The 24,998-nt window shown below is 31.0% G+C and overlaps 3 protein-coding genes and 1 long non-coding RNA gene across 10 annotated transcripts; 2 read left to right on the top strand and 2 right to left on the bottom strand.

Annotated features, from left to right (window-relative positions):
* On the bottom strand, positions 1 to 3,734 carry LOC107926989 (general transcription factor IIE subunit 2). The gene is made up of 5 exons (XM_016857945.2): positions 3,584 to 3,734; positions 2,760 to 3,086; positions 1,788 to 1,919; positions 1,518 to 1,634; positions 1 to 725 (listed from the first exon to the last, which is right to left on the bottom strand). The coding sequence occupies exons 2-5, from the start codon at positions 3,018 to 3,020 to the stop codon at positions 384 to 386; spliced, it is 852 nt and encodes a 283-aa protein (XP_016713434.1). The 5' UTR covers positions 3,021 to 3,086; positions 3,584 to 3,734; the 3' UTR covers positions 1 to 383.
* Positions 3,735 to 13,011: 9,277 nt separating this feature from the next.
* LOC107927010 (uncharacterized) lies at positions 13,012 to 14,221 on the top strand. Its single transcript, XR_001692357.2, has 2 exons — positions 13,012 to 13,188; positions 13,618 to 14,221. It is a non-coding gene; the product is annotated as an uncharacterized lncRNA (long non-coding RNA).
* A 4,440-nt stretch (positions 14,222 to 18,661) lies between these two features.
* On the bottom strand, positions 18,662 to 21,599 carry LOC107926953 (elicitor-responsive protein 3). 4 transcript variants are annotated; one of them, XM_016857894.2, is made up of 8 exons: positions 21,458 to 21,599; positions 21,114 to 21,194; positions 20,569 to 20,634; positions 20,362 to 20,479; positions 20,173 to 20,287; positions 19,296 to 19,370; positions 19,091 to 19,147; positions 18,662 to 18,930 (listed from the first exon to the last, which is right to left on the bottom strand). In XM_016857894.2, exons 2-8 carry the CDS (start codon positions 21,178 to 21,180, stop codon positions 18,850 to 18,852), a joined length of 579 nt encoding a protein of 192 aa, XP_016713383.1. In that variant the 5' UTR covers positions 21,181 to 21,194; positions 21,458 to 21,599; the 3' UTR covers positions 18,662 to 18,849. The 4 variants fall into 4 exon arrangements, with proteins under 4 accessions (XP_016713383.1, XP_040930828.1, XP_040930830.1 ...); XM_041074894.1 differs by having other exon boundaries at positions 21,377 to 21,518; XM_041074896.1 differs by lacking the exon at positions 19,296 to 19,370 and having other exon boundaries at positions 21,377 to 21,518.
* Positions 21,546 to 24,806, top strand: LOC107927003 (bifunctional UDP-glucose 4-epimerase and UDP-xylose 4-epimerase 1). Of its 4 annotated transcripts, none has more exons than XM_016857961.2 (10): positions 21,546 to 21,647; positions 22,321 to 22,500; positions 22,649 to 22,698; positions 22,873 to 23,008; positions 23,389 to 23,490; positions 23,588 to 23,815; positions 23,937 to 24,018; positions 24,124 to 24,206; positions 24,288 to 24,379; positions 24,551 to 24,806. In XM_016857961.2, exons 1-10 carry the CDS (start codon positions 21,561 to 21,563, stop codon positions 24,636 to 24,638), a joined length of 1,128 nt encoding a protein of 375 aa, XP_016713450.2. In that variant the 5' UTR covers positions 21,546 to 21,560; the 3' UTR covers positions 24,639 to 24,806. The 4 variants fall into 4 exon arrangements, with proteins under 4 accessions (XP_016713450.2, XP_040930826.1, XP_016713451.1 ...); XM_041074892.1 differs by having other exon boundaries at positions 24,534 to 24,806; XM_016857962.2 differs by lacking the exon at positions 21,546 to 21,647 and adding an exon at positions 21,674 to 21,858.
* Positions 24,807 to 24,998: the final 192 nt, after the last annotated feature.

The raw sequence follows: 24,998 nt of genomic DNA, 5'->3' as shown, positions 1-24,998 counted from the left end.
TAAGAAAATGTAGCAACTGTTGCTATTGTTACAATTTAACAATTGGACCAATATTGTTGCTACATACATACAAGGGAAAGAAAAAAGGATTTTCATTGCTTGGTCTACATATATATCCAACATTCAGTTTAGTAGGGCATTGTAAGTCTACCCAATAGCATATGGCATTGATGGAAGCATGGTGATTGTTGGAGTACCGAGTTATATATAGCACCGTATGAGTTTGTAGGATTATACGGGTTTAACCGTAAGTCATGGCCAGAACCCTTGCAATACCTTGTTCTATATAATGAGAAATTATCTTATTCATCGTCAGTGATAACCTTAATAAATACGGTGGTGGCCAGCAGCCCATCGAGGTCTTATGAGATCTGCAACTGACTTCAAGAATTTTTAAGACTCTGGAAAAGTTCTGGAAGATGTGCATTGGTTAGCTTGGCCTTCTTGGAGAACTCTTTGTTTTTCTGTCTGGGTTTGGGTTTGGAGGTAATGCCTTGGACTTGTGCAGCAGCCCTCCTTTTTGCTGTGTTAGTAGCAGGTTTCATGCCATTCTTTTGGAGATCTTTTTCGATGTCGAGCATGTCTCGTGGCAATTCAATAGACCGAAATAGCTCTTTAAGGTCATCATCAACCTTAATAGGCACCCTGGGATCATTTGGGAAGGCAATGTCCTCCTGAGAATCAAAATTTGATAGCAGCCAAATCTGACCTGCAGCTTTCAGACCCTACAAAAAGAATAACTATATCAACAGCCATTGCAACAGACATATTAACTTACCAGCACTATTTAAATGAATTTTGTGCCTATGTGTAACGTATAATTTAATATATAAAAGATTAAGAACTGAACAAGTAGATTTGTGAGAAAAAAGTTCCCCTCCCTCCCTCCCTTAAAGGCCAAAACAACACAGGCAAAATGAAAGCAATAGAATAGAAGCCATTAGAATAATTTACAACGATAATAAATGAAACTGTCATGAAAATCTCCTAAAAACCAACTCTGAAGTCAGTTTCCCTTTTACAAGGAAATTAGCAACTGATAGTCCACACCAACTTATTCAAGCATAGTTTCATTGAGAATTTTATCAATAATGCTTACTAAGCCCCTGTTCTCCATTGCGTTTGGGGTTCCAAAAGCACTTTTCAACCGCAAAAGCAATGGAAAACAATTGGCTTTTGGAGTCAAAAGTGCTTTTCCACCCAAACGCAGAAGCTGGGATTTCAAAACTTAAACCTTCCAATTCAATGTTATGTGCAGAACAGCTCCCAAGATCTCCCACTTTATGCACAAATATTAATCATCTGTGAGCAAAAATAAGGTGTTGCACTCTTTGCTTTTATCACATTTAATTGTTAGAAAAAGAAATAAAGAACCAAAAGAAATTTAGTAAAGAATTTAGGTACTAAAGGCTTCAATAGAAATATGTAAACTGAAAGCTAAGTCAAGACATATTACAGAAATTATATGGGGACATAGGAGTAAGTAGAGTGAAGGAAAATCTGCAACACAAGTGTACCTGCAAGTCCTCCATCACATTCGGGTATGCATCCTTGAGATCAATAACAGCAATGCCTTCAATATATTTCCGAATCAAGACAAGAAGTTCATTCTTGTTTTTTACGTCATGCTTAGCCTGTAAGGATAAATTATACAAAATTGCAATATTTATGAAGGAGACTAGACAATAGGGACAATGCGTAATTGCATATTGTAAAATAAATGCTGAAATAAATAAAAAAAAGAAAAAATCTATCGAAGGTCACAATAGCAACAAAGTAATTGTAACCTTGTAAGAGAAGCGCTTTCCATCATAGTTCACTTTTGGGTTTTTCCTCAAGCCCTCAAAGACATCTTTGTTGCCATTCACATCAACATAACATGCTTCATTGATCTGCTCTGGTGTGAAAGCTTGCCTTGTCTGCAACCATGAATACATATTTTACAGCTTTTAGATCGTTAATAATTTCAGCCCCTTACAAAGCACTATTGTCTGTTCAATAATCTATAGTGGTGCCAGCAGAAACAAAGATGTAAAAAGTCCATGGTAACGAAAACTAGCAGTTATTCAATAACCCACGAAATGCAAATGATTTATATCTCAAGTCTCCCATCATTCTCTGATGTAAAATCCAATATAACTACTTGATGAAATTAATAATACATTAATACAGTAAAAATCCACACCTGTGCTCTCTTACTAGACATTTGAAAAGATATTTCCAAATATAGCAAAGCAAATCTACCATTTCCAACTCAAAAAGGTTACAAAAGAATACAACAGTGCTCTACTGCAGGGACCTACTAGATGCTATCCCAAGTTCTAACCCCAAAATCACTTGTATCTGCTACCCTTAAAAATTGCTAAAACATTATTCAACTTTACTTGCATTACCATATCAGAAATGCAGGGTAAAACTAACCCAATACAAACTCAATGGGATGAGAATAACAATAGCAAATAGGAGCAGATAGCACATGCTAGTCAGGCTCCGGGGCTAGAAAAGTTTGAAGACTAAAGTAGGCACATAAGCAACAAGAAGATTTCTCCTTTATGCAGTATTTGAATGCACATTGCCATCAATTTCTCAATAAAAGCAGTTTTGCTTCATAATAGATTCATCCTCTGAGCTAGCAAACCATCACTTTAGCAATGAAACTTGCAACACTAAAAATCATTTACGAATGTTAACAAGGTATGGTCCTTGAATTATTTGCATTGAGAGCATGAACCATAAAGATTGAAATGGGCTAAAAGTACCTGAAACAGAATGTCAATAACACGCTTCATTTGAGCTCCAACAGGAGCTTTTCGAATGCTGTTAATGTGCTGAAGCCTCTCGGTATCATTTGAGAATTTGACAGGAGCAGAAGGTCTTGCACTGGGAAAGGGGGAGGCGGCCGCAGGTACAGGTTTTGGAGTGGACCTAGAAGATGCTGATTTTGCTGCAATGTTGGAGAGCATCGACTGACACTTCTCCTGCTGCTGTTTAAATCTATCTAACTTCTCTTGTAATGCCATCACTCAAGACCTTCTTAACCTTCACAACTCTCAAATCCCAGAGACAAAAAGAAAGAAAAATCAAAGCTGAAAACCAGAAAAGCTTGTCAATATAACTACCCAAAATGCCTACTCTTAAATTAAGAAACCTAACTGCTACATAATCAGAAATTCAACAAAATTCCAATCTTGTGTGTTCCAGAGTTAACAATGATTTAAGATGTCATAACCCAATAAGAAGGATTCATTTCACAATCAAACAAAGATTGGATTCCAAAATCCAAACTTTAATTTAGTATTTGGTTACAGCTTATCCTAAGAATGTTGCTTTACTTTTCCCAGCTTTTGAGGTTTTCTATCTAACTCTAATTTCGAGTTAAAACACTTCAAATCGCTGAATCTTTCCAAAGCTATATCGAATTCGGATCAAAATCTAGCAACCCAATCTTTGATTCCATAATATAAGTCCATAAAGAAACCTGACTTTGACAATCAAACTCGAGATTGACAGTTTTCAATGGAATTTGGTTCATTAAAAAGCTATTATTCAACGAATCGAAGATAGCAAAAAGGAAGAAAATAACCTTGGTAGCTGGTAAGGGCTTTCAACGAGCTTTCGGCTTCAATTTCCGTTTAGATTACTGCCCTTTGATGAAAGGTTGAGGAGAGACTGAGAGTCCTCTTAAATAATAAGCGAAAACGCAGAGACATAACTGCCCCCAAGCCCTTTTAACCGCTTTCTCCAAAATACCCTTTTATTTAAAGAAAATAGCATTAAAAAATTAAACATATTAATTCATGAAATTTAAAAAACACCACAGATTATGTATTAAATATTTAATTGTAATTTAATGTATATTTTATTATGAATTTTGTAAAAACAAAATTTAATTTGTGCAAATTACTTCATTGATTCAAACCCTAATCATGTAACAATAAATGAGATTATTGTAAAATAATTAAATTTAAAGCTACAGCCTTGAGAAATAACCGATTTTATTTTATTTAAATTTTGAATACCACTCTTGTTATTACCTATTTTCCATATGATGGTTGTACGTCTCTGATCATAGTTACAACTAATTACAATTCTACCTCAATAATTATAATTTGATATATTTATTGTTGACGAATCAGAACTCATTTATGAAGATGGTTTTAATAGAGAAACAAATTATTGAGGACTCAATCAATTTTATACAACTCGTATTTTCTATTTTGTGAAGATTGAATTGAATGACTTGAAGCTCCCATATTTATCTTAGATTTTATTAGTTTACTTGCTGTACTGTTTTGAATGCTACAATAGTCATCCTTTGCCACAATTTTTTTTTCTGTCATTACGATCTTATTTGATTTAAAAAAAAACTTTTTGCTTTCACTTTTTTCAATAATTTAACAGAAATTAAATTGGTTCTTGTCGAAACTATTTTTTTTAAAAAAGGGTTGACTTGTTTGAAAACAAAAATTAAAACAAGAGTCGCCACCAATCTTTTTTTATGAGATGTGATCGGGTTACCTCGTAATTTGGTCCTTTTAATAAATGTTTCGATTTACTAAAAAGGTGAATTTGGTCTACGAATTTTGAGAAAACGGGTTCGGGAGTCGGTTACGTGCGAAGAAGGATTATCACCCTCGTCACACCCAAAATTGGTACCTAATTGATTAATTAATGTCTAAATGTCGAAAATTGAAAACTTTGAAAGAATTTAAAATACGATCCCTCCTTTTATTAATGTTAATTTTAAAAACGCTCGGATAAATCGAAAAGAATGTTAAAGATTCTCTCGTCTCGAGGTAATAAAATGTCACATCCCGTAAGTTAAGACACGACACTTTGAACCCTCAAGAATAAGCTTGCCTTTAAATTTTATTGAAATTTCATGTATTTTGAAATTTAAAAGGATATTTGGCTATTTAGGTTTAACAAGAAAATCGAAACCCCGTAAGTTAGGGTACGTTTTCTCGAATTCCCAAAACGCGAAATATTACCTTATTTTAAAAATTTTCCTTTTTTGAATAATAACGAGTACAACACTTAATGATGTGCATTTATTTTGTTTAGAGTAAAATAAAATAATCTATATTAGATAAATACATTGGAGCCTAATTCACGATGTGATTTAAATGAAATAGCTAAAAAAAAGGGTAATGTGGAACATGGAGCAATAATACATGAATAAATGCTACGTTGATGAATGTCAATACTATGAAAATATTAATAAATAATCCTTAAAGCGTACGATGGCAATAATCATATAATACACCATTTTTAATATCAACATTAATGATCAAAATAAAATGAAACAAAATAATATATAAATAATATAAAAAAGTTTAAAATAAATAATAAATGAAAGAACTTAAAGTAAATAATATAAAAAAACAGTTTCAAATAAATAATGTATGAAAAAAACTTAAAATAAATAATAAAACAGCTTAAAATTTTTAAAATGAATAACATATAAAACAGTTTAAATTGAATATTTATGTGAAAATTTAAAATAGATAATATATAAAATAGTTTAAAATAAATAATATATATAAAAAATATTTAAAATAAATAATATATAAAAAGTTTAAAATAAACAATATATGAAAAGATTTAAAATAAATAAGATAAGTAAGTTTAAAATAAATAACATATGAAAAGATTTAAAGTAAATAAAATAAATAAGCTTAATATAAATCACATATAAATAAATAAATAATAAATTTGCGAAAAAGGGTTGAAATTAAACAGCTTGAGGATTAAATTATAGTAAAAATGGAATTAAAAGGTAAAAATTATAACAAGATATTTGAATGAGGATTGAAATCAAAAGGCGCGAAAAGGCTGAGGACCAAATGGGCAAAAAACCCAATCCCTGGACATGTGCCTGTTTTTTAAATCGCCAATGAGTCAAGGACTTAATTGGAACGCGCAACAAATTTTTGGGGTCAAATTTATAAAATAAATAAATAAGCAAAAAGGACTAAATTAAAAAGAACAAGAATGCGGAAGGGCTAGGGGCGTAAATAGTCCATTTAACGAAAACACGTGGATCCCCCCAAAGCAGGTCAGGTTGCGAGGATCAGGGGCTCTAAACGACGCCATTTTGAGGCCTATTTCAGGCCTCAAAATGGCGTCGTTTGCTTATCCTATCAAAGCAATTAAAAAAAAAAACTTAACACCCCCAAAGGTTCTTTCAAATCCCCCTTTGGTTGACCCTTAGTTTTGCCAGCGGTCCTCCGCACTCTACCGTGGTCGGCGGCCAGCGTCACGCAAAATGGGTATTTTAACCCTCGTTTTCTTTACGTATTTGAAGGCTGAGCCTTCTCAACCCAAAAGCCGAAAGACAAGGACCACGATCCCTTTTAGATCCGGCATCGAGACGGAGAAGGGACCTCTGATGACGAGACCACAGGATGATTAAAGGTGAGCCTTCCTTTCCTCTTTTTGTTTTCACCTTTTTTTATTAAAATAGATTTGTAAAAAATAAAAAGAAACAAGAAAACGAAAAGAAACAAGTAAAAGATAAAAACTAACACATTTTAAAACTTCTGTTCTCCTTTTTGATTTACTAGTGTGCGTAAAAAAAATACAAAGATGTAGTTTTGGACTTTATAGCCGAATACAAGACCCTTTGTTTCTATTCTTTGTCCGTTTCTTTGTTGTCTTTTGTATGTAGGCTTCTTGCATAGTTTCTTCTTTGTAGGTGTCAGAGGCGTCAGACGCATGGAAGGGCGGTGGTTGGTGAGCCTCGAGCGGCGGTGGCGTTTGCGACAGAGGGGGGCGCCAACGTGGCATGCGGCTAGGGTTTTCTACCCCCTTTTTTCCTGCTGAAAATGTTTAATGTTGTGGGCTTGGGCATTGGGTTTTAGGGTTAGGTTTAATTTTGAGTTGTTGGGTTTTGTATTTGGGCTATGATTGGGTATTTGGGCCTGTTGTTGTAAATGGACAATTTTTTTTATTGGTTTAAATTTTTGTAGTTTGGGCCCGAGACAAAATTGACTTATTACAGTTCTAATATTAACAACATGAAGTACCTCATTTAAGGCTAAGATTCTTCCACATGTAAGTTTGAGCAAGATATTGTCTTTATTAAGCACATGTGCAAAGCATGAGACTCGGATATAGACAATTTATTCCCCTTTCTCTTATTGGGAGTAATAGTAAATGCATTTTGATTGCCACAAATATATCTAATGGTACTAGAGTCTATCGATTACCCTTTCGCATTAATCATAATATTAATTTAAAAAATTATTACAATAATTATGTTATCTGTTTCAACCAAATTGATATTTGACTTAATAAGATTGTCATTTTTTCTCTTTTGATTTTTACATTGATATGCATGATGGCTCAATTTGCCATAGGCAAAGCGGTTTCATTTTTCTCAAAGTTAGGGGTATTAGTTTTGGACTTGTAACCATGTTTTTTCATACATGCTTGTGTGTTGTTTCCCACCAAGTTAACATATAAATATAATAAGGGACATTATCATTGTTGTAACGTTGACAACATGTGAAGCATCTACAGTAGCAGCGAGAATACAGGTATTTACAAAATCAACAGGATTATTGGAGAATTTATATATCACTTTCTAAAAAAAAAAAAGAAGTGGGTCATAATGAATACTCTTAAAGATGGAGTTTTTCCTTTAACAAAATAATTCCTAAACATGTAACCATTTTAGGAAATTTTATGAAAAAGTGAAAAATACAAAGGCTAAACATGAAATGTGTTAGACATTATTCGTTGTATCCCTCGCAATTTAACAAGTTATTTTAATACAAAAAGAGGAACAATATCTAGAGAAAATACTAAAAATTTACAGGAAAGCGAATTTCATATTCAAAAATTTTAATTTTGGAGTTTTATTAATTATTAAGTATTAATTTAAAGAGGTTATTTAATATTGTCGTTTGCCTAAAGGCCCAATAACCAAACCCAAAGCCCACTCTTATGGAAAAATTACTATTTCAATCCTTCTTTATTTTGGTTCGTCGCTCCTTATATTACATATGTATATTTCTATATTTATTCCTTTCTCATATATTTATATTTATTTAGATATATTATATTAATAACATATCACCTAGTATTATATATTAAATATTCATTAAAAATAAAAGAAAGACTAAATCACTTAAAAATGTTAAGCCCTTAACCCAAAAATTTACCTTTTCATTTTTACTCTTAATTTTCTTCCCACCGCCATCATCAATTTCTTTTCTTGATTGCTGCCATTGGCCCTTGCCTTTATAAATTTCTTGCTCTCCACAAATTTAGCTGCTATATCGGTCCAAGACAGCTGCCAATTGCCTTGCTTGTGTCATGTTTTGCTGCTCCAAAGTGCTACCATTTAGCTGCAATTTTCTTCAATAATTTTTGCATTGAATTGCACCATAAATTAGCTGCTGCCTTCTTCAAAATTGTTTATGGGTTGTGTTCTTATCTAGTTTAGGATTAATAAAGTGTGTTATTAGGGTTTTTTTTAATGTGTTCTAAATTACATAATATATAAAAATAACATAATATAAAATATTATAAACTTAAAATGGGTCAAACCGGACCAGGCTCGGCTTGGGCCTTGAATGTTTAAGCCTGAGCCTGACCCCATATTTTAAGTGGGCCTAATTTTTTTGCACAAGCCCAATTTTTGGGCCTAATATTTTTTCCCAAACCCTTCAAATTTCGGGCGAGCCTTTGGGCCTGGGCAAGTAGCCCGACCATTGAACAGGTCTAATAAAGCTTGTGATCATTGCACGCAGAATGTCTCATAAAGGTCAATTTATTAAATGAGGTTAATTTTATCCACTTAATCTAGCCCGACTCATGGAATCCATGGAGAAATTCATCTACTTTAAGCCTTGGTAGCTCAATAATACCCTTCAGTCAAAATAGAATTACTCTACTAGAGTAAATAAGGTAAATCCTAAAGAGATAAGATTGTATAGAGTTTAAATCACTTAGGACTCTCAATTATATATAGACTTTAATCTTGACCATCGATATAACTCAATCTATACCATTAGTTTTGGAGAGATCAACTATAAATAGAGGCCTCCCTTTCATTTGTGATCATCTTATTGTATGAAGTTATTCTTAAGTTAAAAATATATTGAGAGAATTTACTTAAACACTCGGTGTGCATTATTTTTTGTAACTTTTCAACTCTCTTGTTGCTCTTTTCGTTTCAAGTTGTTTCTATTATATTTTTAGTGCTTTAGAGATTTCCAGGGGAATTCTCATTTTTTGAGAGTTAGGTTGACTTAAGCGCATTTAAAGTGAAGAAATTGTCTAAGACCACACGGATTGTGAGACAAAAGTTCTAGTAAGATACTATGCACAAGATTAATCTAAGATATTTACAAAAAATTATTAAATAAAAATATTAACATATATTATAAAAAATAAAAAAACAATTTAAGAAATGATAATATGTTTAAAATATTAAAATATAATTTTAAAAGAAATAATGAATTGAAAAATAATTTTAGTAATTTTTAATATATATGATAATAAAATGAACATATTCTTGGGAAAATGTAAGTCAACTATTTAATTGAGTAAGGTTGAATCTAATTTGGAGGAATTTTTTGATTAATTTAGTCGTAGATGAGCTTAATTAGGATAAAAGGTGTTATGATTTATTTTTGTATTAAAAATTATTTGAACTTAGAGTAATTAAAATTTGTTTAAGATTAAATTTAAACTAATTGTAATGGATTGATAATTTAGATTTAGTTTTAGTAAATTGGTATGTTTTTTTTTTATGTTGAAGTAAAAGAGTTAGGTGAATCATTGAAAATGAAGGTCATTGAAGATTGATTGATTTTAAGCAACGAATGCTCAAAATTTCAGCTTGTGATTTTTGAAATTTGATTGCCTTACATTGTGGTTAATTTGATTGTTTGATGTGTTAAAATTACATTGTGAAATTGATGAAAAGACTTTATATGTGTCAAAAAGTTTTCAGATGTAAAACTCCATACCCAACCTAATTATTGGGTTCGAGCTATAAGGTGTCACATTTGTTGTCTGAGTAACTACAAACAAATCAAAATTTAGTTTACAACATTAAACATTCAAAAATAATAATAAAACAAGTATATAAAAATAATACGTAACCATTTTCGAGTCATATACAAGCTTAAGAAAGCTCTAATGCTAACCTAAGGTTGAATTAGGACTAACTGTAAAGTTTTCAAGACGTCACGACTTCGGGGGTTCCTCATCGTGACGTAACATACTAACTTGGCTTCATCCCAACAACTAAAGCTCCGCGTCGCAACGTGACTCGGTGATTTGATCTCGTCATGATGACACATGCTCAACATCGCGACGTGACATACAATTTCTAAATGGTTAAAGTAATAGCAACTTTCAAATGACCAAAACAACTATTTCATCTTTTCAAACCACATATTTCAGCCAAATACTCTTCCTTAATAAGTTTAATTCTAAACAATTATACCATACATATACTATCACATTTGCAATTTAACCATTTTAACCACAACATATAGGCTAAATTCATGGTTCTAACTATTCGAACAAGTGACATAGCTTCACACTTCTTTTAACCACAATATACTAATGATAAGCTATAAAAGTAACATGTTTTAAATCCCATTCTTGATGCGTTTTTGGATTTATTATGTAAATTAGTGAATTTGATGCTCCTAATCCTTTAAATTCACGTTTCTATACTTAAGTGAGCATAAGGGAGCGAAAAATAAGCCAAATCGAGCAAAAAGAGCTGTTTTCAGCTAAAGGAGCGAAAAATAAGCCAAAATCGAGCAAAAAGAGCTTGTCGAAACCATCTTTAAATTTTGAAAACAAAAACGGACAATCTACTTTTAAAATGAAAATGGAGTCGCCACCAATCTTTTGCTTAGGTGTGATTGGATCACCAAGGAGTTTGGTCATTTTAATAAAACGTTTTGGTTTACTAAAACAATGATTTTGGTCTACGAATTTTGAGAAAACGGGTTCGGGAGTCGGTTACGCATGAGGAAGGATTAGCACCCTCATTACGCCCAAAATTGGTACCAAAATGATTAAATATTGTCCTTATGTCTGAGATTTAAAAGAGTTTTTGAAAGGTGGTTCTTTTTATTTGAATAGCCCGAGTTGGTCGTCAAAATTCCCTTGTTTCAGAGGAATACAGCATCACATCCAGCACGATACGACACGATCCTTTGTATCCTCTAAAACACGATAAATTTCGACTTCCAAAAATTTATATGTCGAAAATCACAAAAGGATGCCCAATTATTTAGTCGAACGAAAAAAATCGAAACATAGCACAGTAGGGTATGATTCCTCGAAATTCTAGACATCGAACATTGCCTTATTTTAGAATTTAGAGAACATGAGTGAAATTCTAAAGGGATATTCTATTATTTTAAACAAATAGGAAATCGCAACCCAGCACGATAGGGCACGATTCCCCAAATTGCCAAACATCGAACATTACCTTCGTTTTAAAGAATTTTTAAATGAATAGTTATAAAACTAGCTTAAAACGTATTAATTTTACTTGAAATAGAATAGAATAATTAGTGTATTTCAAAGAAACATTAAAAAAGAATAAAAATGCGATAATATGCACACCTAAAGTACAATAAACCACAATTGATAACTCCAACGATTAAGTACGACTATTCTACAAAAAATGTGATCAAATTTTTTAGCATGGATGGAAAACAATTAATATAACAAATAAAACAACGAATAAATAAAATACAACAACAATAAATATGGCACAATATAAATCAATCAACAGATCATATACAAGACAAAATGAAATTTAGAAGTCAATGTGGTATAAGACAATTTCAAAATAGACGAATGAACACATAATATATATGATATATGAGTGGGTGAATTGATAAATTTGAAATAATTTAGGTAAAAAAAAAACTAAGGCTATATATATAATCATTGGAATAAATATTATAGAATAAATTATATGAATCAAATAGTATGCGAAACATTTTCAACACAAATTCATTTAAAAAACGACAATATACAATAACTTAAAAATATGAAAGAATGGTAGAGTACATGATAAGATATACGTACAAAATATATATATATATATATATTTAAGAATAATTACTTGTAAAAAAAATGGCATGAAATGAATGATGCATACAAAATTAAGTTAGCTTATAAATTATATAAGTACCATTATACTTAAAAACTTTTAAAAGAAATACTAAATAAGATACTAAGATAATATAATATAGAGAAACATTTAAAAATAATAATTTTATAAACATAAAAATGAAGTTCCCAAAATAGTGTCATATATACATAAAAACATTAAGTAAATCATGAAATCAAGAAATATTTTAAATAGAAAACTCTATTAAAATAATTTATGTATCAATATATAAAAATATTTAAGCAAAAGTTTATAATGAGGTATTTAAATAATTTAATGTAAAAAGAATTTTAAAATGATGATTTTGTCAAAAATAAATAAGAATGTTGTTAACTTCAAAATAATGGTTATTATAGATTAAGAATTTAATAAGAATGATGTATATACAAATATGTATAAAATATTTAAAAAATGGGATGCACAATGTAAAAATAATAAGATAAAAAAAATCTCAAAATAATTATACAAATGTAAGCAAACAAAATTAGTAACATAGATTAATACATATAAAAATATTAAATGCATTTTAAATTAGCAAACTATACAAATGAAAGACCAAATTAAAATTGAACCCAAAATAACAGGGATAATTTACAAATAATCATAAATAAGATCAATGTACAAGGCGCATGAATGTGTGGGGATTAGAATTGCAAATATCCCGAGCCCAAAACGTAGCACTGTATCGCGGACTAAAATGGAAACGCACACAAATTAAAGAGCCAAATTAAAAAAAGGGCAAAACAAAGAAGGCGTAATTGAATAATCACGCAAAAGGAAGGATTTAACGCGCAAATTTCCCACTTCTAATGAAAAGGCGCAGACTTATTTTAATGCTAAAATCCTTATTCCCATTTATCTTCCTTTCAAAGCACAAATAACCTTTTAATTTTAAAAAAGAAACAGAACCTTTCATTCTCTTTGGGTTCATTAAGTAGCCACCCAAACCACCATCAATTTGATGGCTGACGGTGCACGAATGGAGATCGGATCTTGCTGAAGAAAGCCTCACCCACGAAGATCCGGTAAGAGTACTCCTTTCCCCTTTTTTTTTTAAAAAAAAAACTTTAAAATCCTGTACTATTCTGTCAAAAACAAGGCAAGATCCGACGAAAAAGAAGAGAAAACAACCCTAGCCCGAATCACCATATTCCTGAGACGTGAGGGCTTTCATCGGTGTTGTTTCAAGCATCCTTTTTCATCTTCTATGTTAAAATAATGCAAGCAAATCAACAGAAAAGAGGGAAAAATTTGAAATCACCTTTAGATCACTCTTTTGATTTCTTTCTACTATTTAGTATATGTATTATAGTGTGCGTTCGCAGTTTTACAATGAAAAAGTTTTTTGGCTTTATAGTCTAACAATAATCAAAAATGAAAATACAAGCCCTCTTTTTTTGCTATTCCGTTGTTTTTTGTTTCTATTTGCTATTGTTTTCTTGTCTATTTGCAAGTGTGCGTGGCGCGTGGAGGTGCACGGCGTACAGAGGTGCTGGAGGCTTGAACGGCGCTGGAGGTTAGGGCTGCGACACTCCTTACTACTAGGGTTTGGCTATTTGGCTAAACTTAGGTTTAGGTTTTGGGCCATTGGGCCCCATTGTAAATGGGTATCTGGGGTTGATTTTTTGTTATTGGGCCCAGGCATATTAGGCCCATTACAGAGCTGTTTTCAGCATTTCCATACGGGCTGGCCACATGCCCATGTGCCAGCCCGTGTCGATTTCGCAACCTGCTTTCTTAACACGTGGAAAAACTCAATTTTTAGGTTTTCTTAGCATTCTAAAGTCTATAAATAACAATAAAAAGAAGACCTAATGGAGCATGTAGAGAAGATTGAAGAAATTACTCGAAGTACACTATCAGAGCCAACTCAGAAGCAGATCTCTTTCAAAATTGAATATCTCATTTTAACTTTTTTCGAAGTTTATTTGAATTTCTTTATGTCTTATAGTTTTTCTGACTTTGAGATGTTTTTTTTTTCAAATTATGAACTAAATTCCCTAGATACCTAGGGAAAATGAAACCTATGATGAATTTTATTATTTGATTTCTGAATTACATGATAAATACTTGATTCTTGTTCTCAATTATGCATGCTTATTTCGTGCTTTAATATTTTAGGGATATTAATTTATTTTTAATGTTCTTATTTCAGTAGAGCAAAAATCCATGTTTAAGAGTAGATCTAGCATAATTGAGTGAAGTTGCATGTAATCCTAAAAATAGGACGACATAAATCTACCGGATTAGACTCTATTCTAATAGGGGAATCCATAGATCGAGTTAATGCGAAAATAGGGATTTTAACTAGAAAAAGATTTTGATTAATCAACCTAGAGTCAGGTGTTCTTACTCTCGAAAGAGATATTAACATAATTTAGGAATTTTTACGGATCAAGACACAAGTGAATAAATTATTTAATTCAGATTCAGAATAATAAGTGAAGTTTAGGTGGATTCTTTCTTAGGTATTGTCTTTCTCTTTGATTATCTTCAAATATTTTCCTAATTCATTCTCTGTCGAGTTCTTAGTTAATTTAGATTAGTAAATTTGGATTAAAACAATCATCCTAATTTATCAGCTAAATAATAGAAAAATAGTAATTACTGGTACTTTTAGTCCTCGTGGATACGATATTCCCTACTCACCATAGCTATATTATTGTTCGATAGGTACGCTTGCCTTTGTCGTAATTATAGTTAGTTTAGTGACCATCAACTAACATTTCTTAAATTTCTAACTTTATAACAAATTAAGTTCACAATTTTAACATTTGACTGTTTGCAAAATATCACTTCGAGCTTCAATTGTTCACATTAACACATATTAAACCAAAATCGACCCAACTTAAGTACATGCAATACTTAAAACAAAGACAAAATTATACAAAATTTGTTGAGTCGGGGATTGCGTTAAGGATACTGAATCTATCGTTTGCACTCTCGAGAATCTACTATACTTGCGCACAGAGAAAACAAATCATACGCTGAGCGAAAACGCTCAATGCTAATTCTATTATTTAAGCTAAAACAACATATGCATTAGTAATTTGTCGCAAGATATATAATATCAATGACTATTCAAACCATGTTCTATGATGCCAAACAATTCTTTTAACATACTTACATTTGAGCATACAATATATAGTAAAATCAATTCAAGTCACTAATCAAATACATGTCTTTAAATCATTCCCTAATTCAATTCCATTCATAAATGAGACATACATATATATATATAACCTTGACATTATGCCATTCGATTCCATTTTCATCCAACATCAATATTTCATAACTTCTTATACTACACTTGTCATCCCTAGTTGCCCGATAATGATGACTTTTGCTATCTATACTCATTATACCATCCTAGGTGGCCCAACAGCAATTGTTTGCATAATTCAGTATATTACAATCCTTGTTGGCCTGACAACGATGGTTTACCCTATTTCAATATTCTATCATCCTGGATGGCCCGACAATGATGACTTTCTATATTCTTATATTTTATTATCCGGGTGGCTCGACAATGATGGTTTTCACAATTTACTTATCCTACCATCCTGAATAAATTGACAACGATGACATTCAATATTTGAACATTCTACCATCTCGAATAGCTGACAACGATGGTTTTCAACCTAAGACATGCCAAATAATTTGACGGTACTTGAGACCGTTTTTAGGGTAGCACCGACTCGATATACATTGTAACCATATATCACATTACAATCTCATCATCAATTCATTTCATACATTGCATACCATTCAACATTCCGTATCATACTCATTTTTCCTATATTCAACCATTACCCAGTTTTGACATTCAATACTGTCACACAATTCAATTCAATACATGCTTTCAATCACATTCAAAACCACAATTCAATTCATTTTTTCCCAAACACATATGTTCATGTCATACACATATTCTACTCAACTTCCATAACACATATCACATTTCAAGATAATTCATATCATTTCTCAATTTATTCAATTTGATAATATCTTAATATTCAATCATAAGCTTAACAATTATGTTCAAATAACCATTTCCAACTCACCTTAATACCATATAATGCAAAATATCGTGAATATGCAATAATTAAAAATTTTCATGAATCATAGAAATACAAATTGAGGTTCCACGTCACTCGTCAATAACTCTCGTATTTACTTTCCCTCTCGATGGCCCAGAGTTGATGTTAGCTACGTACAATCATAAAACATATATCAATATAAATTTCTAGCCAATTCACAGTCAATTACCAATTCATGCATATTTTTCAATTTATTAAATTTAGTCCATAAACTCCGGACAAGCATAACTATTAATTCCTAACTTTGGACTAAAATCCGGTTTCACATTTATTCATTAGGGACCTCCTACTTTATATTCCTACCAAAATTTTGTAAAAATAATTTCATTCTATTCAATTTGGTCCCTAATGTACGAAACTAACAATTAAGCTTTATAACTTAGTCATTTTCATAAACTAAGCTTAATTTCCATCAATTTCATACCTAATTCTTCAAGAAATCAACAATGGAAACTTTATAAAACTTTAAAAACTTTACAATTTGGTAGATGGGATGACTAAATCAAGCTCTCATGACCTCAAATCTACAAAAAAAAAAAATTACAAGAAAAAGACTTGGATTTCATATCTAATTCAATGGCCTATTGTTGGAAAAGTTTTAAAGCTTTCATTTAAGCTTCGATTATGGAGGATGGTGGGATAAGTGGAAAATATGATGAATTCCCACTTTCATTTCCCTTTATACTTCAATTAATAGTTAATTAACTTAGTTTAATTAATTAATTAATTAATCATGTTTTAATTAATATAATTTAACTTTTAATCACATTTAGTGAAGCTACATTCATCATTCACTACCAATAATTTAAAAATGGTTTATTTACCATTTCGGACCTTTGAATAATTGTAATTTAAGTCCCTAAGTTATTTCTTAATTAAAAAGCTATAGCGATTGAACTTTACAACTTAGTCATTAGACCTTATTTAATCACAATTTTGGGTAAATTAACTAATCAAATTTCAATTCATTTATTTATTAACTCCATAAATATCTTTATTTAATATTTATGGACTCGATTTACGGAAACAAAGTCCCAAAATCGTAATTTCTGACACCATTGGAAGCTAGGTCGGTACATCAGATATAATCAACATAATATAAATTATGGGGGTCCCCATATTGTTTGTTTACTGTATCATTCGGATTACCTTGAGCATTTGGGAGTATTATTATTGTTGCACTTTGCGCATTTAGTGTGATAGTTGACTGAGTCATGAACATTCACATATTGAAGTATTGCTACTGTTAAAGAAGCATTTTGTGCTCTCTTCATTGATTGTTTTGTTTGATGTATGGTTGAATACTTGTGTGTTCGAATATACTTCCTGCATGTGTTACTTGGGCAAAATTTAAAATGTGAATCTATTTTGATATTAATATCTAACATGTAACTATTTTATGGAATTGTATTTGCTACACTCGAATTTTTCTAATGTGATTTAAATTTCTTTAAAATTAACTTTAATATATGGTAAAGTTAGAATTTGGAAATCACCACAAGATATGAAAAGCTCAACGTTTGGATTTTTAATTTTGTTTGCAAGTTCTAGATAGTTTGTGAGTTTGTGGTCGAGTAACATCGGTGTGAAAAGTCTTGGCACAAATACTTTCATAACAGTCCCTTTTTAAAAAGAGTAAAAATAACACGTGGTATGTATTTAGAATATGTTAATTAGTTGATTTGGTTGCTTTGGTTCTATTTTAAAACTTATTGATTGAGTTATTGTGAATTATTTTAATTTTTTAATGACTATTTTCTCTTAAAAATATTTAGAGTAAGTTATAATGTCATATAAATTTTTAAGACACTATGTTTCAATTAGTAATAAATGAATGATAAATAGAGCGGGTCGCGTGACACTATAAATTTGATCAAATTCTCAAATTGAGTTTAAAGTGTAACATATGAATCAATAGTTGTCATTAAATCTTTTTAGCCTTTGGTAATGTAAGTTACCTAGTTGCAATCAACAACCTACAGAAACAAAAAGGAATCACTATGCAAAATAATGTTATATTTTACACATATTAGTGATCTTTAATCTTATAATACAAAGTTAAATAGCCTTATATATTTAAGGTAATTATCATTAAGTAAAAAAAAAAATAGACTTAGGTATTTAGGATATTACATAGGATGAGAGAGGGCCGGTTTTGATGGTCTCAAAAAATTTTATATGAAATTTTAGAGAGTTTTTCAAAATTCTTCAACTAATTTTATCTTCATGGTGGTATCGAGTATTATTTGTAGTTTTATAGTTTTCGCATATGATAATGATGTTTAGATTATTATTGAAAATGTTGGTGTTTAATTTTAAACTTTTATATAATTATATTTTTTTTGAATCCATTGGGTTTTACAAGTACAGTGCCACTGCCAATAAAATGTGAAATATATAACTTAAAACCATTCTCTTTTATTCAAATGATAATTTTTTTTTATTGTCCATTGTCACAAGTAATAGCGACAAAAACATGTTGAACCAATCGTATAAGTAGAGCACACGATGACAACATTCACCCAAATATAGATCTAAATCAAAACTTTATTGATAGGGAAAATTAAGATGGAAACCGCATGGTGTCTAGTCTTCGTCTGAAGAATGCCTCCTCCTTCCACCCCTTCTACCATCTTCGTCTGAATCCCTACCTCTATAATCCCTTTCCTATTATGAATTAATGAATAGGTTAGTTTATGCTCTTAATTTTCTTTTTTTTTTCCTTAAATACTTGGATTTCTCACTTATTCTGTATACTTGTTCACTTATGAATATAAATATGAATATGATCTATAAATATATATAAAAAGAAAAGCTTAAAACTAACTCTTTCTGGAGAGTGCCTTCTCCCTCTAGAGGAATCATCCCTTCTGGAAGTCCGATCCTATCACGAAGTAATGAAAATATTAGACAATCTTATCCAGATTTTATATATTTTAGAAATACATGTGTCCAACACTTATGTTAAACACGTTAAATATGAGTATGAATATGATTATCTAAATAAATGGAAAAAAAAAACTTAAACTAACTCTGTTTGAGTGTGAAGACTCCTTCCATCCTCTAGAATATTCATCCCTATCATCATAATCTCTGGGACTCCGCTCCTATTATGAAGCAATATAAATACGACTATATATATATAAACACTTTCAAAAAGTTGAGTAAAATATATCTCATACTTAAACATTTAGATAATGTAAATTTTAATTAAGTGCATTAAGCTTTACTTTTCAAAAACATTTTTTAAATCATAAGTAATGCTAAATAGATAACTTTTCATTAAACCAATCCAAAAAATAAATAAAAAACTAAAATTTCTACCTCTTACTTTTCAAAATCATGTTTGATATAAATTATTTATTTACTCACATTATTTAGTTTCTAGTTTTTTAATGTCCAAAATAAACATTTTATTTTTTTAAAAAACACAAATTTTCATAAACAATACTAGTTCGGAAAGGAAGACAAACCCTGTAAACATTTTATTGAAATTGGTGGTTTGCTAATATGTATATGTTAAATTCATGAAATTAAAAATAGAAGTTAAAATATGTTACAAGTTTTCATATTTTTTTTTATAAATTTAGAATGTAATCACTGTATTTTATTTGTAGAATTCAATCATTTTAATTTTTTAATTTTAAAATTTAAATCAAGTTAACATTGTTAATGTGACATTTTAAAATAAAAAAAAAACTCATTTAATAGTAATGTAATTAAAAAATAATATCGTAATGAACTTATATTTAATAAAAAAATCTTTAACAATATTAAAAATTAGATTTAAATTTTAAAATCTAAAAGATAAAAATAAAAAATTGTTAAAAATAAAACTAAATAAAGTAAAATCTTAAATTCAAAAGAAAAGAAAATTTTATGATATATTTCACCTAAAAAAAAAAATACCTCGGGGTTGAAAGTGAGACCAACTTTAATCTCCCCACAAAACTCCTTATTTTTTACAATATTATATGCAGTTGGAGGAATGCGTCCTTCTCGCAATACCGACTTTAAACAAATTCTGTAAATACTTTTAATTATATGATATAAAAAATAAAAATAAGTTTGATCCATAAATTTAAAGAAATGACTCACTCAGCTTCTCCAACGAAATCATCATTACCAATATCACTGTCCATTATTTTCAGTTTTAGTTCCTCAGCCCCTTCCGACACATTGAATATAAAATTCTCGTTCCATACCGGTTCAGACCCTTGCCGTCAACATCAACATTTTCTATGGTAAGTAATTCCATGTCTTCATTATTATTATTCAACAACAGAAATTTAGAAACCCATTTACCTGATGCAACACTACTTTTCTGCTCCTGCGTTCGACAAGTGAGGATCACATATGGATCCATTTTGACTGCTCAAATTTCCAATATTTAAATCATTAATGAAAGATTTTATACTAAAAGTTAAATTGTTATTTTTATTTAAAAAATAAATAAATTAACTTTTATATGTTGAATTAAAGAATAAATTAATTATTTAATTTAAAAATTCATTCATTTTTACTATTAAAAATTAATTCATGTACATTAACTTGAGGTAGATGTGACATGTCATGTCTAATAATAAGATTACTCCATCAGAAAAGTCAATTTTTAACAATAAAAATGAATAAAAATCTCTGAAAGGATTAATTTACTCTCTAATTTAACGTACAAAAATTAACTTACTCACTTTTAAATAATTAGAGTAAAATATAATCTGATCCCTAATATTTCAACCATTAGCAACCACAAACATTTCAACCATTAGCAACCACAAACAAAACATTCAAACTAAACCCACCCTATTTGTTTAAACAACTGATATTAAAAGAACAGAAACAGAACTCACACAGAAAATCAGTGTCCTCAAGACCCTTGGCACTTGCAAGAAAAACTTCAAGCGATCCCTGAGGCATGTTTGGAGGCGAAACTGAAGACAGTAACAATGAATGTAAGAACAAAAAACCAGACCCCAGAAAGGTATATATACAGGGGAATTCCATACTTTCCCCTGTTTCTAGGATCTACTTTTTTCCAGGAAATTAAAAATAACACATATGCTGACTCGGTCCTCGAAAACTAAATTAGGAACCCACTTAGACCCTTAATTACCTTAGCCAGGAAAATGCAATGAGGTGGTTTAATTAGTAAGTAATAAAAATAAAAGCCTTGGGGCAGTTCAAATTCTCTTACACCATTAAGGTCCGACAATCTTTTACATCAAACATGATCGGAATCCAGACAAGTTGCAAAATTAATGTTGTGAAACCACTTGCAGAAGTAGCTGGCATATATCATGCGTTTGTACAGGCTGAACCGCTTCTCCTTTGTTTTGGACCCACAAATAACAAACTATTCGTCGACTAGCATTATCTTAAATTACGTAAGAAATATCTTTTGCTTAGTGGTTTACCAACAACAGTTCATGCTTATCACGTGGATTTATCAAATTCTCTCCAACATTATCTGTCTGTGATGTATTATACTTATCCTAAAACTTCTCATTTCATTCATCATTATCTTAGATACAATTCATAGAACCCTTAATCCAAAAGGATCCCAAATTACTGGAATGATAGCGAATTTAGTGGATGGTGAGTTTCCGAAACTATGTAAAGCGCCACCAAAAAGAAGCTTTTGACTGACTGACAGACAGCAACTACTGAAACACATTATGAGCTGTGATTCACCCACAGTTCCATTTTCTTGCCTCTTCATTGTACACTAGTACTAGTAGCTATTCCTCTCTCTCACACACACAAATATTTTCTTTGTTTTGGTTCCCAAAATTTACCTTTTTCGTATGCATTCTTATCCTTTTGTGTGGGAGTTTTTTTGGTTTTCCGAAATGATAGTTTCTTGATTTTCTCAAACACGTCTTCTTCCAAAACCCAAAGTTAAATACTTTTTTTTTTTTGGTCATTAATAAGGAAGAAATTCTTTAAAAACCCAAGATCCCCATCTTCTCTGAATTATAAATTATTAATAATAAAAGAAAAAAGAATACTTTATAATCTTTCTTTGTTTTTTCTTTTTTACAAATGGATGCTTCACAGAAAACTATTCTTGTTACTGGTGGTGCTGGGTTCATTGGCACTCACACAGTGGTACAGCTACTCAATGAAGGTTTTAAAGTGTCAATTATTGACAATCTTGATAACTCTGTTATTGAGGCTGTTGATAGGGTTAAGGAATTAGTGGGTCCTGAGCTCTCTAAGAAACTCCAGTTCAACTTGGTAAGCAAAAAATTTTCCATCTTTTACTCTAAAGATGAAAACTTTGCTGTATGTATCGTTGTATTATGATGATCATACGTTTGGGTTTTTATTTGTTTTAAGATCTATGATGGGATCAAAGCTTTTTCATACAGATTTTTTGTTGCAGGGTGATTTGAGGAACAGGGATGACTTGGATAAGCTTTTCTCTAAGACAAAGTACTGCCAACTGAATATATACTGTAATCTTTTCTGGTTTTGATTGTTTGCATCACAATGGTCCATTAATTTATTGTCATTTTACAGTTTCATTTGGGATTATGCTTGCAAATGACTTAAAATGAATGTAATTTGACTAGTGTTGAATTGGATTACCTGTAACAATTGGCTCAGGTTTGATGCTGTCATCCATTTTGCTGGCCTTAAGGCTGTTGGGGAGAGTGTCGGTAACCCTCGTCGGTATTTTGACAATAATTTGATTGGCACTATCAATCTGTATGAGATCATGGCCAAATATAATTGCAAAAAGGTATGAGAATGTCTTTAAAACTCTTTGTTTTCCTCATGGTATCTTTTTGGTTTCATAGTTGCATTTCAACTGATCTAAGGAAGATGTTAAATTAGTATAATTGCTAGAATTCCTTGTTGAGCTGTTCCTATTTGTTCGAGTCTTCGAAGAAGGCCGTTTTTATCTCTATGACATGACTAAATGTGAGGATTGTTTGAGTGCCAAGAATTCAGTCAAGGAGTTTATTACATGTCAATGCGTTTATGCCAAAAAACAATAGTTTTTGCTTGTACTGCTTCAATTCCACTAAAATTTTCAGGTGTTAGTAAACACGAACGATTGTCTCCTTATTCTTCTTTTACTTTGGTATTATACGTATTCGCACATTTTTTACCAAGTAGATGGTATTCTCATCCTCCGCAACTGTGTATGGCCAACCCGAGAAAATACCATGTGTTGAGGATTTTGAGTTGAAGGCCATGAATCCTTATGGACGGACCAAGGTAAGTACTAGTCTGTTCTAAAATGTTTCTTTTCTTGGTTCACAAGAATTGTACATTTATTGTATTTAATCGATAAACTTCTTTTTATATTTACCAGCTTTTCCTTGAAGAAATTGCACTAGATATTCAGAAGGCTGAACCAGATTGGCGTATCATTTTACTGCGTTACTTCAATCCTGTTGGTGCTCATGAGAGTGGTAAAATTGGAGAAGATCCAAAAGGCATCCCGAATAACCTCATGCCTTACATACAACAAGTGGCCGTAGGCAGATTGCCTGAACTTAATGTATATGGTCATGATTATCCAACCAAGGATGGCAGCGCGGTATGTGTTTTAAAAGCTAAATTTCCTGAAAGAATATCCGTAATAGTCCTTATCGTTTAGATTGCAGTCAACTTTGTAATTCATCGTCTGTGCCTGCTCGATATTGGTCCTTTGTTGACAGATCCGAGACTACATCCATGTTATGGACTTAGCTGATGGCCATACTGCTGCACTTAGGAAACTTTTTACCACAGAGAGTATAGGTGATCAATTTATATCATTCAGTTGCCTTGTTTTAGAGATGAAGGTTGATAGCAGTTCCTTTTGGAAATTTTTACGGGTCGTTTTAAATGTATTTGTCCTTTCAGGTTGTGTTGCCTACAACTTGGGAACTGGATGTGGTACATCTGTGCTCGAAATGGTTGCAGCTTTCGAAAAAGCTTCCAGAAAGGTAAATGTTGTCTCATTTCTCCTTTCCCCTTCTTGTTTTCTTTCTCTTGTAATTAAATTGCTGGTGCTTAAACTACTGCAGAAAATCCCCATTAAACTATGCCCAAGAAGACCTGGAGATGCTACTGCCGTTTATGCTTCTACCGAGAAAGCTCAAAGGGAACTTGGTTGGAAGTATGCCTATGATTCGCATCTCTTTCCTAGTGCATTGTTTTATTGGAATTACATGGATCCTCTGTTACATATTCCTATTATATATCCTTACCTATGATAGTCGATTGATATCTGCTAATATTATGTGTAATTTTCATGAATGTTGGGGTTGAAGATATGGGTAATTTGCAGGGCAAAATATGGTGTAGATGAGATGTGTAGGGATCAATGGAAGTGGGCGAGCAGCAATCCATGGGGATACCAGTCAAAAAAGCGTTAAAAGCTTTGCTTAAGATTTTCTCATGTTACACCAACATCAACAGCATGTTTAAGCAAAAGTTATCCCCTTAGTGTTCAAACAACTTATAGATTTCTTATGTGTTAATTGTCAATTCGAGTTGATGTTTTTATTTCAAGTAATTATATATATTTATATAAATTTTTAACACGTTGATAATTCTTATTTATACACATTTTTATATGATTATTTATTTGATTCATGTTGATGTTAGCTTTTATATATGTTTAAATTCTACTATTTCATAAAGTTATGGATTTAATCATTATAATATAATTTGATTAATTTTAGTATTTATACATTTTTATTTTTGAAATTTTAGTCATGACTTCAATAATAATA

Source organism: Gossypium hirsutum, chromosome A08, assembly GCF_007990345.1.
Source record: "Gossypium hirsutum isolate 1008001.06 chromosome A08, Gossypium_hirsutum_v2.1, whole genome shotgun sequence".
NCBI classification, from domain to species: domain Eukaryota; kingdom Viridiplantae; phylum Streptophyta; class Magnoliopsida; order Malvales; family Malvaceae; genus Gossypium; species Gossypium hirsutum.
Note: the sequence above shows the minus strand (reverse complement) of the source record. Positions and strands in the feature narration are given on the sequence as shown.

Excerpts from the sequence above, each read along its gene's own strand:
- LOC107926989 (XM_016857945.2), bottom strand. The coding sequence starts at position 3,020 with ATGGCATTACAAGAGAAGTTAGATAGATTTAAACAGCAGCAGGAGAAG. Across the intron at positions 1,920-2,759 it reads TTATTGACATTCTGTTTCAG|ACAAGGCAAGCTTTCACACC; the intron begins GTACTTTTAGCC and ends TCATGGTTGCAG. Across the intron at positions 726-1,517 it reads ATGTGATGGAGGACTTGCAG|GGTCTGAAAGCTGCAGGTCA; the intron begins GTACACTTGTGT and ends TTCTTTTTGTAG.
- LOC107926953 (XM_016857894.2), bottom strand. The coding sequence starts at position 21,180 with ATGCCTCAGGGATCGCTTGAAGTTTTTCTTGCAAGTGCCAAGGGTCTT. Across the intron at positions 20,635-21,113 it reads TGAGGACACTGATTTTCTGT|TCAAAATGGATCCATATGTG; the intron begins GTGAGTTCTGTT and ends AAATTTGAGCAG. Across the intron at positions 19,371-20,172 it reads GTCTCACTTTCAACCCCGAG|GAGCGGAGTCCCAGAGATTA; the intron begins GTATTTTTTTTT and ends GCTTCATAATAG.
- LOC107927003 (XM_016857961.2), top strand. The coding sequence starts at position 21,561 with ATGCGTTTGTACAGGCTGAACCGCTTCTCCTTTGTTTTGGACCCACAA. Across the intron at positions 22,501-22,648 it reads AGAAACTCCAGTTCAACTTG|GGTGATTTGAGGAACAGGGA; the intron begins GTAAGCAAAAAA and ends TTTTTGTTGCAG. Across the intron at positions 24,380-24,550 it reads CAAAGGGAACTTGGTTGGAA|GGCAAAATATGGTGTAGATG; the intron begins GTATGCCTATGA and ends GGTAATTTGCAG.